Source organism: Columba livia, chromosome 3, assembly GCF_036013475.1.
Source record: "Columba livia isolate bColLiv1 breed racing homer chromosome 3, bColLiv1.pat.W.v2, whole genome shotgun sequence".
In the NCBI taxonomy this organism is placed as follows: domain Eukaryota; kingdom Metazoa; phylum Chordata; class Aves; order Columbiformes; family Columbidae; genus Columba; species Columba livia.
In genome coordinates this window covers 4205826-4223595 of record NC_088604.1, presented here as the reverse complement: position 1 = coordinate 4223595, position 17770 = coordinate 4205826, and the positions used below count along the sequence as shown (strand labels likewise).

General features: G+C 42.6%; 2 protein-coding genes across 3 annotated transcripts; one reads left to right on the top strand and one right to left on the bottom strand.

Annotated features, from left to right (window-relative positions):
* Positions 1-565: 565 nt before the first annotated feature.
* LOC135578962 (gallinacin-8-like) lies at positions 566-6547 on the top strand. Its single transcript, XM_065055640.1, has 4 exons — positions 566-719; positions 5127-5217; positions 5559-5692; positions 6407-6547. The coding sequence occupies exons 2-4, from the start codon at positions 5160-5162 to the stop codon at positions 6413-6415; spliced, it is 201 nt and encodes a 66-aa protein (XP_064911712.1). The 5' UTR covers positions 566-719; positions 5127-5159; the 3' UTR covers positions 6416-6547.
* Positions 6548-7912: 1365 nt separating this feature from the next.
* Positions 7913-12159, bottom strand: LOC110355454 (gallinacin-9). 2 transcript variants are annotated; one of them, XM_065055638.1, is made up of 3 exons: positions 12002-12159; positions 9768-9897; positions 7913-8149 (listed from the first exon to the last, which is right to left on the bottom strand). In XM_065055638.1, exons 1-3 carry the CDS (start codon positions 12057-12059, stop codon positions 8134-8136), a joined length of 204 nt encoding a protein of 67 aa, XP_064911710.1. In that variant the 5' UTR covers positions 12060-12159; the 3' UTR covers positions 7913-8133. The 2 variants fall into 2 exon arrangements, with proteins under 2 accessions (XP_064911710.1, XP_064911711.1); XM_065055639.1 differs by lacking the exon at positions 7913-8149 and having other exon boundaries at positions 9764-9897.
* Positions 12160-17770: the final 5611 nt, after the last annotated feature.

Genomic DNA, 17770 nt, shown 5'->3' with positions numbered 1-17770 from the left:
GTGAAGATGTCCCTGCTCATGGCAGGGGTGGCACTGGATGAGCTGTGAAGGTCCCTTCTGAGCCAAACCATTCTATGATTCTACCATTGTGTGCCCAGAATGGAAAGGCATCTCAGATGTCTACCTTCAGTTAATCTAAATCCATGTTTTGGTCCTAGCTGCATCATCTCTCCATGTATGGCTTTGCCATACAGTTGACGAAGCACAAAAAAATATTATTACTGCTGCTCTGTAGAGGTAAAGCTGAATTCCTGCTCTCTGGTTTGCTGAGCAGCACATTTATCTTTATATTTCAAGGGCTTTAAAGGCAACTGGCAAGTCCTCTGTTTGCTTGTGTGTTCTCTGAGCTCAGGGGTGTCCACAATTGGGAGGCTGCAGCACAGCCAGCATGCCCAGAGGGAGCAAGGGTCAGTTCACTCTGCACAAAACACCAGGCAGCAGCCGTGGCTTCCAGGCAGGTTTTGTCCCACTCATCTCTGGGCAGGTTTCCACAGGGCTGGCCAAGGCCACCCGATGGAAAGCAGGGCTGTTCACCAGCTGGATTTCATGTTTGTTGCCAATTGTGGACGTGCCGCAAGGACAAGCATTGAGCAATTGTACCAAAGGTTTGTCATCCCTTACGGTCATTTGCACAGAGGACACTGGAATAAGAGGATGGCAGAGGGGAGGTAAAGGATCTTTGTGGCTTCAAGCTGGCTGAGGACGTCCCATCATCAGAGGTAAGCTGCATCATTATGGAAGCAATATATAGACACAGGGTTTAACCCAGCCGCCTTCACAAAGACGATTAGGGGCCTAGAACAACTTTCTTATGAAGTGTGACCAAGAGAGATGGGGATGTTCAGCTGGAGAAGCTGAGATGGGATCTTATCAATGTTTCTAAATATCTCAAGGTGGGTGTCAAGAGGATGGACCAGACTCTTCTCAGTGGTGCCCAATGACAGGATGAGGGGCAACAGGCACAGACTGAAACACAGGAGGTTCCATCTAAACATGAAGAGAAACTTCTTTACTCTGAGGTGCCAGAGCCTGGCCCAGGCTGCCCAGAGAGGTTGTGGAGTCTCCTTCTCTGAGACATTCAAACCCACCTGGACACCTTCCTGTGCAATCTAATCTAGGTGTACCTGTGCTAGCAGGTGGGTTGGAGTAGATGATCTCCAGAGGTCCCTTCAACCCCAGCCAGACTGCGATTCACACCAGCATGGAGAGCAATTTGTGATGCTCTGCACTGTTGGAGATCTCCAACTGGGGAGACCAAACCTTGCTGGAGCAGCCAGGGTGGACAAGGGGGACATAGGGGCATCTCAGGTGGCACATGGCAAAACAACTGAGACCTGGATATTCCACAGCCAGGAGGCTGTGGAATGCTGAATGATAAAATGCCATCTGGGATTTAGAAGAGTCCTTCCACATGTCCATATTAACAACACTATACATATATATATATATATATATATGATGTGGATTTGCTAGGAGGACTGTGGAGAAACATGAGAGTAAGAAATGCCATCATTATGGAATAAATGTAAATTTCAATAAACAATTACTTAAATTAATCGTGACTATTTCCGAGTAAATCACATATTAGAATATCTGGATTATTCTTTTTTATTGCTATCTTCTTCAGCTAAGATAAAATATAAAGCCGTTTAGAAAATTCAGCTTTTATTTCTCTCAGAATATTTATATATTATGAATGTATACATACATATACACAGGCATAAATATATATATATATACATGTACATAAATTGTTTGCATATATTCTCTGTACAAAATAACATGATTTTTAAGGCTCCACACAGTATCCCTTTTATGAGCTTTAGTAGCCAAAACAATATTTAGAGTCAATAATAGTGTACTGTAATTAAAATAACAGTTTAATTACCATATTTAAGAAATTTAAGGTAACTTTACCAACAGGTGTAACAACAGGTACAATTCATTAATTGATTATCATATTCCAGTCTTGATTTGTATTTGAGCTTTGATCTGTTTTGTACCCCATTGGGGAGTTAACACAGGCACGAAGTGGGAAACAGAAGGAAATACTCATTTTATCCTATTTTAAGATCCTTTTCAGGATGTGACTTGTCTGTCTTCTGTTTGTCTGAATTTACTGAGGTGAAACACACCCTAAAAGCTCAGTTCAGAGCTCTGTGTTCCTGGAAACACATTTATGGATTTAATGTTCATGGTGTTTATTTCTGTCTTTTTACATTTCATCATTTAATAAATCAATTTCATTATTTAAGTATATTTTTAAGGAAAGAAAAAAGCCCAATCATAGATACAAATGCTGCTGCCTACTGTAAAACACATACACACTCCATCAATTAAATTATACAGGAATGGGATTCAGTAAAATAACTATATCTGGACAATTAAAGTGCTTATTTGGATTTTTCTTATCATATCACTTGGACCCAAGTAAATAGGTTTGCTGGCTCTGTATGATTTTCAAAGGAAGCAAGTGTCTCCCACCTCCCTGGACACTCATTGTTGCCTGTGTCCAGCTACCAAGGCAAAGGAAATCCCACACTCCTCCTCCCTGGACCTGCCTCTGTTAATGTGATTTATTTTTCAGAGCAAGGACCAGCATCTTGTCCATTGCTGGTGGCCACAGCAGATTGCAAAACACTGAGGGCTTTGAGGCTGGACTGTCAGAAACCATAATTCACTAACATGTCAGTGCTGGGAATCAAAAGACATCAGGATAATTAAGAAGAAAATCCATAAAATCCTGCTGTCAGAATAATTTATGTCCTGTTGACTGAAGAAGGCTGTTGGAGAGAAATTTTAGTCTTAGCTCTTCATTGCCCTCTTCTGGGAGGCAGGTGACCTGGGTAGATGGATGCTGTTCAGATGGCTGTTTGGATTACAAGAATGCTGGGTTATTTTCTAGACTCTTAGTAGCATGACAAAACACAGCATCTTTTTCTGGGTTCCCCTGGGTGACTTCAGGATCGAAGCAATAATGGTGCTGCCACCAGTCATTCCGGTCTGAACTCTCTGGGAGCACGAAGGAGCAGTTTGCCCCAAACATTTTACAGAAGTTGTTTCTTTTGGCCACCTAGCAAATGGGTGCCTCCCTGAAACTTTAATTATTCAAACAATAGTTATTTCCTCTACAATGAGTAGAATACAGATGTGGTAAATGCAAGAAAATTAAAATATTCTTGGTGCACAGATAAGCATGCTCTTAGAATCATAGAATCATGTTGGTTGGAAGAGGCCCTTAAGACCAAGTCCAACCATTAACCCAAAACTGGCACTAACCCATGTCCCTAAGAACCTCATCTCCATTTGTTCAACCCCTCCAGGGATGGTGACTCCACCACTGCCCTGGACAGTCTGATCCAATGCCTGACAGCCCTTTCTGGGAATAGATTTTTCCCAATATGCAATCTGAACCTCCCCTGGACCAACTTGAGGATGTTTCCTCTTATCCTATTGCTTGTTACTTGGCAGAAGAGACTGATGCTCTCTTGCTCCAACCTCCTTTCAGATAGCTGTAAAGAGCAAGAAGGTCTCCCCTCAGCCTCCTTTTCTCAATCTAGACTGTGCAAAAACTGTGCAAAACTTGTGCAAAAACTGAGCTTCTCTAATGTAATGGTTTAGGTGCTGTGGTAGGTACCTCCAGGCTTCAGAGATGACCTGCCTGCAGTCAACACCAGGCACCATGGCCTTGAGACAGTTCTGTAGGATTAGGTCCCCTCTGGAGCCAAGCCACCAATTTTCAGTGTATGTCCCAGGATGCTTTTTTCACAGCCCACGACAGATCAATATGTTGTACACAAACCAGGGTGGTGTGAGGTGGTTTTCGGAAGAACCAGAGAAAGGAGTGGTCACCATTTGTCATCAGCTGCTGGGAAGGACATTTCAGCTGCTGGGAATGGCTGTGACAGCTCTGTTATCAATAGGAATACATATATACTCTGTGAGGTTCCCCATTGAGAGGAGCCAGGTAGGACAGACTGGACACTGTGACCCCTCTCCTGAAGTCCTCTAGGATGAGTTGAAGGTTTAGTTTCCACACCAGCTGCAGTAGATAAGGAGAAAAATACATGTCTTGTTGGTAATCTTTGCTTCTCTAGAAAGCAATTCATCACTCCGAGACACAGAATTTTGCAGCTTAGTTAAATCTTCATAAACAACTAAAATGTACAATGCTTGGTATTTCAGTAAGGCTGACTGCTACAGTCAATAATGGTGATTCTGAAGGATTATAGTATTATGTATCATTTTCAAAAGTTAATTAGAATCTGCAGGAAGAAATGATGGTGGAGGCTTTGAGGCTTTCAACTGGCACATATCATAGAGATGTTATGGAGAGAAGGGATAGATGGCTCCTTAGCTGCTTCTGTAAAGATGTTTTCGAGGACTTACTACTGCTTTGTAAGCTACAAAAGTGGCTAATATTCAAATAAAGTTTCTGAGTGTTTATTATCCAGAGAAACTAGAATAGCTGAAGTCATTATCCACACATATCTGAAGCAAAATATGTGATAATTAAATAAAATAGACATTTTAGTCACTAAGTTAATTGCTGCAAAATACAAAGCACGGCACCATATGGGCTGCCATGAAGAAAGTTAACTCCAACCCAGCCAAATCCATCATGGTTACTCAAATAAAAATGGGTAAAACTGTAAATGGAAGCATCGATGATTTTGTGCATGTAGCAGCATTATCCATAAGTTATAAAATGGATCTAAGAAAAGTTTGTTTATATTACAATACTTGGATAAATTTAGAGGAAATTAATTATATTTCTTGCTTTTTTTTTAAAAAAATTATAATCTCCAGGATGTATGGGATTCAAATATAGGAGTCTTCACTGGAGCTGGTGCAAGCCTTCTTTGCAGCTGACGGAAAGTCACAATATTAATCTAATTATTTTAAGTTTTATAGGTACAAACACGTTTTCTTGGTTTTATGCAATACACCTTTCAAATATATCTTTCCTGAACTAGATTTGTTCAGCAGATTTATTCTAGAGCATTATTGCATAAATGACAATTTTTATTAATAAAATACATCTTAAATGTCATAAACAGCTTTTGGATTAGGTGATGGCAACTGCAGGACAAATGCATGACCTCTTTCTGTTTTCTTTTTCTTAGTAGCTGTTGTGTTTGGTAACACTGAATTTGGACATGAAGATCCTTTTCCTTTTCTTTCCTGTTCTCCTCTTAGTGCTCCAAGGCACTTTAGGTAAGAGCTACATAAAATCAAAAGCAATACAGAGGAAAGACCATGAGCATGGAGAATGTAAAATAGAACCAAAAATAAGATGAGTTTTAGGCCCTTTTCCCCCAAGCCAACTGGTGCTACCAGAGTGCTGGTCACACCTTAGCAGTGAACAGACACCAAGTGGGTCCATTGGACGCACTGAACCCTCCCACTTTGGAAAATAAGATAATGTAAAGGTATGGATGGGGTCAGCCCAAAGACTGGGCTGTTGCTGTTGCTCTATAACCCCAACTGGTTCTTAGTCTTCTTTGGGAATGAAAATCTGTTTTGTTTGTTTGTTAATTTTTGTTTGTTCTTCACAGGTTTCATGCGTGCACCGAATAACAATGAGCAATGCAAACAGGCTGGAGGTACCTGTTTCGCTGACCACTGTCCTCTACCCAACACGAGACCCTTTGGACGTTGCCAGCAAGCGGTCCCTTGCTGTCGGACAGTGGTGAGTTATGGATTTGGTGAAGATGAAGTGTTTCTTGGGTCAATGGGCTTATTATTCACTTTTACACATCCAGAGTGCTCTTTAAATGTGAAATTTCTCTAGTGCAAGCTGGGAAATGAGCAGAGACTCCATATAGTCCAATGCAGGGTTTCCTGAGGATTTCCTCACTAGTTCCCCATGCACCATTAATGACATGAGTGCCTCATGAGAAAGATCACAGCCAAATGTCTTTGGCAGAGGTAAGTCATTAGCTAGAAATGAACTCTTTGCTCTGCTGTTCCCATTAGCTGTTTCAGACTGGTCTTGATGAGTAACACTGGCTTCAAAGGATGAGATGAAATAGTCTCAATTTGTGCTAGGGGAGGTTTAGTTTGGATATTAGGAACAATTTCTTCATGGAAAGGGTTGTCAGGCATTGGAACAGGCTGCCCAGGGCAGTGGTGGAGTCACCATCCCTGAAGGGGTTTAAAAGACGCGTAAATGAGATTATTAGGGACATGGGTTAGTGACAGTGTTGAGTTAATGGTTGGACTCAATGATCTTGAGGGTTTCTTCTAGCCAAAATGATTCTGTGATTCTATGTGCATTGAGCACCAAATCAAACATCTATACCTCTCCAGGAGGAGGTTGTCATTCAGTGCTTTCTGTGCTTCTTATGCAAATATTTTCCTGGTTACAAGTACAAAATCTGAAAGTTTCTTTCCTTTTTTGCAGTACGATTAGTGACTGTTGACATCTCAGCCTGGCTAAAACAGAGCTTCTGGCAGTTTAGGAGACACATTATCCCATTGGAAAATCTGGAATTTTGAGCTGGAAATATGCAGTTTTCACACACATGCACACACCAAAACATGAACAGAATCAGAAAGAAAACAAACTCCTCCACAAACAAAGTTAACAACTTGAAGAAATTCCAAAGCAATTCTTGAACCACCCAGAAAAATAGCAATATTTATCTTTTTTCTCAAGTGTTTTTCTGTTGAATCTATATTGTGGCCAACAACATCTATCCCAAAGAGCAGATCACCACGATGCAGAGACTTGTCTCCATGAAAAGATACAGAGCATGTTCTTCCTTTGGCTTTCAGAACAGATGTTCATTATTTTATTTTCTTTTTGGAGTTAGTAACAATGTGAATAATTCTAGAAGATGAACTCTCCAGGAGATAGTGAATTCTCAGCTGGGGTGTTCACATTTCATAGTCTATGTACCTCAATAAATTTTAATAAACTTGCTTTAGAATACTTGTGTTTGATCCTTATATCTGTGAGGAGTTTTCTTGGTGTTTGTTTTTACTGGAGGTTCTGTCTTGTCTCACCTGGGGTCAGCATGAGATGTGACTTGTAATAAAATTCTCCAAGAAGAGGAGAAGAAACCAAACCCACATATCATCAGGAATATGTCCTGGTCCTGTTATTATTAGGATGACCAGTAACAGTAATAAATATCTTCTCCAAATGGACTGTGATTAGCCTAGTAGCAATCTGCCACAAACTGGCTGTGTTCAGGGCCCATGGCTGTGTTAAAACCATCCATAGCAGCTTGTGTCATGGAGAACATGGACACTTTTAGTCATCCCTTGTTTCAAATCCTTTTGGACTTTGCATTAGCTCTCTGGGATGTTAGGGACGGGGAATGGAAAAGAAGGGGGGGATGTATCTAGACCTTGTAATAGCAGGTGCAGGGACTCCGCGTTGATGGACGTTCAACCAACTGCCTCAAGACATCATGATGTAGTGACAAATACTGATAGTTTGAGTAGTTTAGGATCCAGAGAAGTAAAATCCCATTGACGTCATGCTGGTCCAGACTAAATAAAGGCATCAGGAGCAGAATGATATAAGTGTGATGAGATGGGTTCAAGACTTAAGAAGTTGCCATTCTGCCACTCCAGGTTTCTTTACATTACCATTTCCAGCACTTCAGGTTGGGTTAGAAGATGAAACCCTGTAGAGGAGCAGAGGAGTGATCCCGTCTCCCAAACCCCAGCCTGGCATCCTAGACTAGGATGGCAGAGAGAATGGGTTCTAGGGCTTTTTGATTTATTAATAAATATATTGCCACACATATCACTGCAATGCAGACACTCTGCAGGGTGATTTAACAGGACTCAATGACACGTGCACTTAAATTAATTTAGTTAAATAAACTTCACTTACAGGTTGATTTTTACAGACAATAAAAACAGCAAAAAAACATATATAAGCAAATGTCAGTAATGTGGTTTCACAGTGACTTGCTTTTATTATAATTGAAGCTGTAAATCTCTTTATTGGGGTGCAAGAACTCCTCCTCTTGATCTTCTCGTGCTCCTAAGGGTCTTCACCCCCATGGGAAGGCTCCCCAGGTTTGCACCGAGGTTGGGATCCATCGATGTGAAAAATGGGAGATGTCTCAGATGCCCAGAGCTCTCGTCTGTGTGGTCAGTGAGGTGTCAGTTTTAGGAAGTCGGTGTCCTGCAAAGAAAAATCAGGTGCTTAGATAGTCTACTTATCTCCATCCAAACAGGTAAATTATACCTGGTCATCTCAGATTACCATAGACATAAGATGACAAATAGGCCATGGGAGGTTTAGATTGGATATCAGGGAAAATCTCTTTCCAGAAAGGGTTGTTGGGCATTGGAATAGGCTGCCCAGGGCAGTGGTGGAGTCACCATCCCTGGAGGGGTTTAAAAGACAAGTAATTGAGGTTCTCAGAGACATGAGTTAGTGCCATTTTGAGGTTAATTGTTGGACTTAACGATCTTGAGGATCTTTTCCAACCAGAATGATTCTGTGATTCTATGATTCTAGGAAAGACCACCAGAGATCTTTTTCATCTGGATCACTGACCTGTGTTTCTGGCTGTAAGACAACCCAGATACAACACAGGATGTGTATGCACACACCACAGCTATCCAGCTACAGCTGCTGATGACCCAGAGTACTTGACAGGGTAGAGTTCAAGAGTAAGACTATTTTAGCAATAAAGAGCTGCACTGGACAAAGTGGCTGATCCTCTCACTTTCCTCCATGCCTTTTTTCTATGAAAAAGGGTGACAAGGTTTCTCACTTCTTTTTTTGCCTCCTTCAACATGTTTCATAGAAACCCAATTAGATTAAGTATAATAATAATAATAATAATAATAATAATAATAATAATAATAATAATAATAATAATAATAATAATAATAATAATAAATTAATGAGGTCCCAAAAGGGTAGTTCTGTTATAGCTCCTTTGGTATGAAATGACACCAACCTCAGAGCTGAAGCACAGCATATTGCAGAATCACTCTGCATGGGATATCTCCTGCCTGTGTGGGTTGAGTGGGAGACATCAGAGGTGACTGTCTCAAGTCACTTGTGTCCACCCTGCTTAGTACAGGCAGAGTTTGAGCATGATCTGGTTCTGCCCTGGTACCAGACTCATGTTGGAAGAAGTTATCAGTGATAATTAGTGATTAGTGTTCAGGCTGGAGAAGAGAAGGCTTCGTTGAGACTGTATTGTAGCCTTCTGTACTTAAAAGAGGCCTGCAAGAAAGATGGGGACAGACTTTTGAGCAGGGTCTGTTGTGATAGGGCACGGGGTGATGGTTTTAAACTAAAGGAGGGAGATTCAGGCCAGACATGAGAAAGAAATTGTTTACAGTGAGGGTGATGAGAGCCTATCCCAGGTTGCCCAGAGAGGTGGTGGTTGAACCATCCCTGGAGACATCCCAGGCCAAGCTGGACAGGGCTCTGAGCAACCTGAGCTGGTGAAGATGTCCCTGCTCATGGCAGGGGTGGCACCGGGGGAGCTTTGGAGGTCCCTTCCAACCCAAACTATTGTATGATTCTATGATATATGGTATGTTATTAGCAATATTAGATGTGCAAAGTCCATGTTCCTCCTTGCTCATCATCAGCTTCTCCCTGCAGTTTTTCAGAGAAGGCAGACAGGTATTTTTGACACCACAAGGCCCAGCAATTAAAGGGTTTTTCTGGGGGGATATAAGAGGCTGGAGGAGGTGACCTGTTTCATCCCAAAAGGGGGAAAAGCCCAGTGAGCCTACTTGCTGCAGTGGCATGTTTCAGGACGAATTAATCTTACCATTTGCAACACCTCAGTTTCCCAGTGCGGCAGGTCCCAATGTCAACAGTGGGACCAGAGCATGCGACATACGAGCAGGAACCCCGGTTCTGCCGGCATGCGATGGTGTCGGCATCTGCTTGGCTGTAAGCTGAAAAAAGAACCCGAGGGAAAATTCATATTCATTTGTGAAGGGACAGGATTGGAGAGTTACAGCATCAGATTTAGCTTCTGTGGTGTGTGGTTTCCTGCCACGGTGTCTGTTTTGTGATTGGGTTAACCTGGTCACACCTTCTTAAGGTCTCTACATCCATAAGAAATGCAAACTAGGCAGAAAAACAGGTTGTAATGCTAGATAAATGTCTGCTTCCTTAGCATTCCTCCTGGAGACACGTGCTTGTCATTCCAGTTATGCACAGATACACTATGTTATATGAAAAAGCCATAGGAGACACAGAAAAATTGTATTTTAAAAATTAATCTCACATTAATCTCAGAAAAAAAAAAAAAAGTGGTGATATTAAAATTAAAATGTCTTGAGTTTCTTCAAACTTTCAGTTCAAGTTTCAGCAAATGTAAAGCGCATTTACGACTCATAACCATTATCTACTACTTCAAGTATTTTTCTTGCAGGAAGTATTGAGCATTGTGATAATGAGCAGCATGCTCACAGGAAACCTGTGCCCTTTGTTACCATGTAAAATATTGTGCAGTTAACACAGATGGCATAAAGCTTTACAAAATCCAACTTTTAATCACAGTTGAACCACTGGAACTGACATTTGCTTGACTAAAGTACATTATATACTGTAAAAGTATATTATACACTGTAAAATAAAGTCAGTGACTTGTTGCTCGTGCTGCGTATGGTTTAGTGAGATGCTATGCTGGCTCTACTGTGTTGGTATGTTCAGAACTGAAGAGCCAAATGTTCTGGTGGTGGCAAAGGCTGCAGCTCCATCATCATCAGGCAACTGCCTGGGCTTATTCCAGCTGAAAAAACAACCCTAAGTCTTAGAATTTCTTGTTCATTACCATCAAACATTACTTGTTCCCACTGGGATGTTCAGCCTTAGATCCAAATTGTGTTATTTTGGTATGGTTTAAATCTGTTTTTTACATCACCCAGAGCCTTGTATATCTATGCCCTTATCAGCTGCCCCAACTTCTTGCCAATCTTCTGTGCCAACCTCAATTCGCATCTACCGACGTGCTGGACTCTATCGATAATTTGAAAGGCATACAAATTGATCTATCACATTTCAACCAATTCGTCCTGGTGGTTCTCAAGTCTTTTATCTTAATCACATCTTATTATTATTTTGTGTTGCTGATTTCACTCAGCTGCTTTTAAAGAAATCATTAGACATTTGTTTTCCTTGTCTCCCCATTTAAAAAGCTCTAAAGTGTTATGGGTCTTTTCTGTGTACAGGTCTTTATGAAGAGATGTCAAATAACTTATTGTCCTTTCCCAGAATCTCTGCTGGAATTACACCAGCCCTGCAGCCACCCCAGGGGCCACAGTTTGCTTTGAAATCAAGAATTATTTCTGTGATGTATAAAATAAGACAATCCAAGAAAGCATCCCAGAAGCACGCAGTGCAGACTTTATCTAAAGCTCCTACCAGCACTTGCTTTTGGCTTAAGTGGTTCTACATTTCTGCATTAAGTAGAAAGACATTTGCTTGTCTAGGAGATTAAGTAATTTGGGTGTATTGCAAACCAAGTCAGGGATGGAGATAGTTGAAACTTCTCTGAAGTCCCCCAAATAGCCTGGAATTATACAGGAACTATATGCTGACGCCAAACTCTCTTAATGCAAATGGACAGTATAGAGTCCAGGCAAAGCCTCACCATCACAACTACTTTTTTTTCCAAAAATACAGGAAGTCTACTGATCTAGAAAACACAATAAGGAGGTGGGGGTGTGAATGTGAGAAGACAAAGTTTTCACGTTGCAGGATGGTGTCCTAATTATCAGCCTAAGAGTTGCATGAATATGCAGGAACATCTTTTTTCCACCACATCATCATGTGATGGGAATGCAAGATTTTAGAAAGAGACCATCAAGAAGACTGCCAAGGAACTCAACTCATTAGATTAGAGATTAGGACTATGACTAGGAAAGAGGACTTCTAATATGAAAGTCATGGAGTCAAATAGCACAAGGGTGATCTGAACCTCAGCACTGGGCTTTAATAGGCTGCTCTGGACATGCACCTTTTAGCCTTCATCTCACCTATTTTCAGTCTTACCTGGAGCAGCCTGGAAGAGGAAGAAGAGAACAGCAATGAGGAAGAAAAGTATCCTCATGACTGCCAGCTATCAGTGGTGTGAAGACACTCGAAGATGGACAGAAGCTGATGTTTGAGGCAGAAGATGCCCAGTCTCTGTATTTATAAAGGCTCTGGGACAGAGCAGTGCAGAGAACTAGGGGGGTGGAGGAGTGATTGCCTGAAAAACAGCGAGTTCATTGCCCTATTACTATAGAGACCAATGATGTAAAAAGATGTTGCAACCCAACACATTTGAAGATGCCCGGAGCTAAGCAATGACCAAATCGCACTGGCTGACCTGAGCAGCCAAATCCCTCCGTGCTTGCACACCCTGTGCCAGCTGGTGGGCTGCACCCGGGGAGGACACGGGATTGGAGGACAATGGAGGTGTGTTCCTGTGATCTGCAATACTGTCAGCTGTGCAGATCTGCTGATGCCCTGTGGCTCTTCGCCATGGCCTTGCGTCAGCCAGTCCTCTCACCATCCACCAGGCACGGTGAGCGTAGTGTGAGGTTAACATTTGCATTCGATGATCTTAAAGGTCTTTTCCAACCAAAATGATTCTGTGATTCTATGATTCTAAAGGCAAGGCAGCTGGTCTGCAAGGCTGCGTGAAACAAGGAGGCAACAAACCCTCCTCCTTGAATGCAGAAAGGGATCAGAGCTTTAGCCCTTGCTCTTCAGTCTTGGAGTTATAGGGCTACAACTGAAGAAGGCAGGGTAGGCGTGAAAGTGTGTATATTCCCCATCCTGCCTATGAAATCTGCAGACATGGTAGTAGCTCCAGTCTCCCAGATGTTCCTCTAGAATGACTCATAGCTCCATTACTCTCTGCATCTTATATTTGTGACTTTAGCTATGGAATTGTACCAAAACTTGCAGAAGAAGTCATTAGACAGAAAAGACTGGAAGGGACAGTGGTGTGTGTTGTGCTACACTGTCATAGGAGACTACATCCCAATTCTCTTTTGGCAATCAACTAAGCTCTGTCCTGAAAATGGTGAGGTTGTGTGGCTCCCTGCTGCTACAGTCACTGAATTCCCATACCCTACTCTCATGGTCTGAACCTTCTTCCAAAGTCTAGCTTTTGTGGAGAGTCTAAATCTCCTCATTCTTTGCCCAAAAGGATTTTGATTTAGTAACATTTTTCCTCTCTGCTAGTCACCTTCCTGACCTGGTTATGAAGAGACTCACATCTCTTTCTGATTTCGTAAATTCAACATACTAAGTCTAGTTGTGTGTGGTGTCTCCACATCTCTTATCACCTTGTAATCTTTTTCAGTATCCGAAAAAAAAGGAAAAAAATTAGATATTTATTTTTTCATGCCTGTGAAGGACCAGATATATATAAGATGGATCAGAGAAAGTGTCACCAGAGTTCCACTCCTGAGACATGTGAGAACTGCAAGAGTGTGTTGATTTGTTTTTTTTCCAGACAAACCGAATAAGCCAAGAATCGTTAATGAAATCAAGTCATGAGGGTGCTTAATTTTTTACCACTTCAGTGAGGGCAGCAGACTGAAGCAACGGAGAATAACGGCAGGAGGTGAGCATTGTCTGTGCACAGAGGGCAGAGAGGTCTCTGTCTGGCAAACCAACCACAACAAATTGGGTGCAGGGCATGAAATGGGTGCTTCAGTCTCTGAAAAAACACATTAGTTCATTCTGTCACAACTTGGATTTAGAAAGAAGCAAAAACTTTCTTTACAGTAAAGGCCGGGTGAGGAGGTTGAGGAGGGTCAAGAGGATGAAGGTGGAAAGGAGGTAAATTCTCCTCCGTGCTTCATGAGCATTTATCCCTGCTCAGCAGGTTGGGCGACTATGTAATACTGGTAGGACAGACAGAATGGGCACCATGACCCCTGAGATCCAAAGGAAGGAGGGGAAGCCTCAGATCCATCTGTCTCATGTGATGGGCACAACGCCCAGAAGATGTCTGGGGGTCTCAAGGACACATCTCCCTCCCTTTGTACCTCCCAGACTGCCAGGGGACGGTTGCTGTGATGAAGCTCTTGGGGAACATGATGAGAAAATGAAGCTTCAGAGCTCTGCCAGGGAGCTGTGAGAACTGGGGTGGGCAGCGGTGGGCTGTTGCCTTTACAGTTGGCATCTTCACCAACCCCATACATGCAGATGAGGGGTATAGAAGATGGAATAATGTGCACCTCATGCTCTGTACTGTGTTGCCTGCTGCTTTTGCTTCAGACAGGCAATAGGGAAGGAATTCTATATCATCTCTCCTCTGTTTTCCTTCCAAACATGGGAAAATAAGTTTTGAGGAGTCAGTCTTTGATGTTAAAACATTCTATGTCTGTATGTGTGCTGGGAATTTATTTTAAGCAGGACAAAAGGAACATTGATGAGCTCTCTGATTTCTGATCTGTGATCTAGGGCATAGACACAACCCCACAACCCAAGACACCTGCTCAAGGTTTCAGACAGGCACCTCATCCACGTGCACCCTCAGTATCACTTTTTAAAAACAGAGCATAGCCAGAAAAAGGGAAAGAAAGGGGCTGTCCATGATCATAAAACATGGCCAACCATACAAAAAACATCAAGGGTGAATCTTGTTTGCAAAAATAATAGGATTTAATGGAGAAGGAAAATGCACCTGTCTGCTCTTTGCACAATTCTCCTCTTGTCTGTCCCAGGCAGCACGAAGGGCAGGGTTGTTTGTTTTGAGGAGTGAAACTGCTGATCTTACCCTGCTAGGGCTGGCTCATGCTATCAGACATTGTTCAATGTTCTTTGGAAGCAAATAATATCAGGGAGATGGAAAGAAAGGGGGAACATCTCCATCCTCATCACCTCCTTCCTCTAGCTCCGGCTGGAGAGCAGCAGCATCAGTGCTTGTCCTGGGTCCAGGTTCCCTCCAAGGAAAGGTAAATACACCCAGGGCCATGACAGCCCCCTTGAAGACTGCTTGATACTGGGGAACGGGAGCCTGAGCAAGGTGCCCCATTCTGCACTGGTGTGGCCTCACCTGGAGCACTATGCGTAGTTTTGGGCCCCATGGTATAAAAAAAATATATAAAGCTACTGGAGAGTGTCCAGAAGAGACTATGAAGTTGGTGAAGGGTTTGGAGGGGAAGCCGTGTGAGGAGCGGCTGAAGTCACTTGGTTTGTTCAGTCTGGAGAAGAGGAGACTGAGGGGAGAGCTCGTGGTGGCTGCAGCTTCATCACAAGGGGAGCAGGAGGGGCAGGGCTGAGCTCTTCTCTTTGGTGACCAGTGACAGAACCCAAGGGAATGTCAGGAAGATGTGCCAGGGAGGGTCAGTTGGACATGAGGAAAAGGTTCTTCACCCAGAGAGCACTGGACACTGGAACAGGCTCCCCAGGGAGGTGTCACAGCCCCAAGCCTGACAGTGTTCCGGAAGAGACTGGACAACGTCCTCAGACACACGGTGTGACCTGTGGGGGTTGTCCTATGCAGGGACAGGAGTTGGACTCCATGATCCTTGTGGGTCCTTCCAACTCAGGACATTCTATGGTTCTATGAGTCTATGATTCCATAATTATTCTGTCTCCTTGAGCACTAGGAGAAGATGCTGGTAAAGAGTCATCAGCATGCAGAGAAAGCAGTAGGGCTGTTACTGATGGGAAGGTCTTGACATGTCTGTTGCAGTTAATATTTGACCTGGTAGCAAAGGAGTGAGTGTGGGATTTCGTATGGGATCTGTCCTTGTGAAGAAATGGTAATTTGTCACACAGAAAGAGTAAATTCATCACTTTGTCTCGTTCCTGAACTCCTGTTCGTTCAGGAGGTTGTTGGTTTGCTGTTTGCCTGTTCAATTTGGGAAATTACCATTCGTGGTCTGTTATCTGAGTTGCAGGGCATCAAGTGCAAAGGTCACTGGATTTGAAGGAGAGTCACTGATTTCAATTGCAACTGATGGGCAAATAATTTGCCAGAGCAGATGGGGAGGATTAATTCAGTGAAAATTTCCTATGGTCCAGTAGTAAACAAAAAGGTGGAAACATCAGTGGTGTTGAGCTCCTCTGTCCCAAAGTTAAGTACAATTAAAAAAATGATGGTGAGAGGCACAGATGTTTACAGACAGTGGGTGGAAGGTACATGATGTTCGTTCCCCTTGATGAAGCACTTGATAGAGGCTGCTCATGCATGAAACTGGGTTTCAGTGGGGGAACTTCAGAATTAGTGACTGAAAGGTCATGAGAACATCTCCAATCTGACTCCCTGCTGTGGAAGAGAGCTGTGAGAGGAAGAATCCACTCATCAGTAAATGTTTGGAAGGTCTTCATCCCAGTCACCATTTTGAAAACAATTCTGTTCTTCAGGTGCTCAATTAGGAGGTCTTCTGTGGTCCTGCATTAGCTTTGGAAGACGTACATCAATCAAGAGATCTCTTTTCTGCCATATGTTGAGCCACACTATCAAACAGTTTGGGATCACTCACCTTTCTGTCAGTTCTCCGAGGGAAAAAAACACAATTATGTCCTAGGAGGGAAGTTCTCAGTAACCACAAAATGAGGAACTTATTGGGAAGAACTCTCAGTGTTCAGTGCATGAGAGAGAAAAGCCAGCAAACTGGTGCAGGAGAAGCAGGTCTCTGTAGGGTGAGTGACACAGGAGAACTGTGTGACCCATCCTGCATGAGACCAACCCCAGGCTCCACTCAGGGGACTTGGGAAGTGCAGGAGTGAGAAAGAGACTCCATGGGTTCCATGGAAATTGGGCAGAAAGAGGAAAGTGAGCCTGACATTACCCATGTATGGCAATGAGAATGGTTGCTGAGGTGAAACAAAGACCCTGATGGATATGAGATGAAACATCTAGAGACAGAAGTGGAGACCAGCCTGTTTGGACTAACCCCTTTATGACTTAAGCACTAGAGATGTGTTTTGTTGGGACAGGAAGGAAATATGAGGCTCAGTCCGTCCTAAATTCATCCAGAAATTATTTTCAGGAGAAACTCAAGGGATGGAGAACAGACCATCTATATTTGTAGTAGTAAGTGAACAGGTCCAGGCTATGGGCAGTGAGATGTGCTTGCTAAATGGTTAGCATGTTGTTTAAATGTTATCAGGAAATTTGTTTGGGTCAGCCAGACATCTTGTGGACAAATCTTGGGCATGGTTCAGGGATTAGCATAGACCAGGAACAGTTTTTGATACATATCTAGAATGCAACTGTCCTATTTGTAGGGCAAGAGACCTGGTGAGTGGTTTTACATTTCAGCAGAAAACTGTTTCTGGACTTTTTAGATGCTGATACAAATGTAAGGTTACTCAAGCCAGGCAGATTACTCAAGGCAGCTTCAAGAATGGATTCCTGCTATATCCTCAGATCTTCTCTGTTGAAGAACCCTCAGAAGTAGGTGGAACATGTGGCCCTTTGGTGCCATTTAACACAGAATATGGTATTGTTGTAGGTATTGGTTCAGAAACAAGTCATCTAACTTCATTTGACAGATCCAAAGCTGCAGAAGTCAAGAGATTTGTTTTTTCCTTGCACAAATACAGTTTATAGAAACCTGGTGCAGGATATTTCCAAAATAACAGTGAAAATTTGAACATATTGTCCTCTTCAGACTAACTGGACAGAAGCATTGTCAAGCTTTCAACAAGGAAGTTAAAACAAGAAGAAGTAAATAAAATGCTGCACAACCTCTGCGGTAATTTGACTTTTTTGATTTCTCATTACCTTTCTGGGTTTGGTTTGGGTTCTTTTTAGACTCTTCAGATACAAAAAATAAAGAGGCTACAGTTGTGGGGAATGAGCAT

Bases quoted from the DNA above. Each gene is read 5' to 3' on its own strand.
- LOC135578962 (XM_065055640.1), top strand. From the start codon at position 5,160: ATGAAGATCCTTTTCCTTTTCTTTCCTGTTCTCCTCTTAGTGCTCCAA. The intron at 5,218-5,558 runs GTAAGAGCTACA...TGTTCTTCACAG, and splicing joins AGTGCTCCAAGGCACTTTAG to GTTTCATGCGTGCACCGAAT.
- LOC110355454 (XM_065055638.1), bottom strand. From the start codon at position 12,059: ATGAGGATACTTTTCTTCCTCATTGCTGTTCTCTTCTTCCTCTTCCAG. The intron at 9,898-12,001 runs GTAAGACTGAAA...TTCTTTTTTCAG, and splicing joins CCTCTTCCAGGCTGCTCCAG to CTTACAGCCAAGCAGATGCC.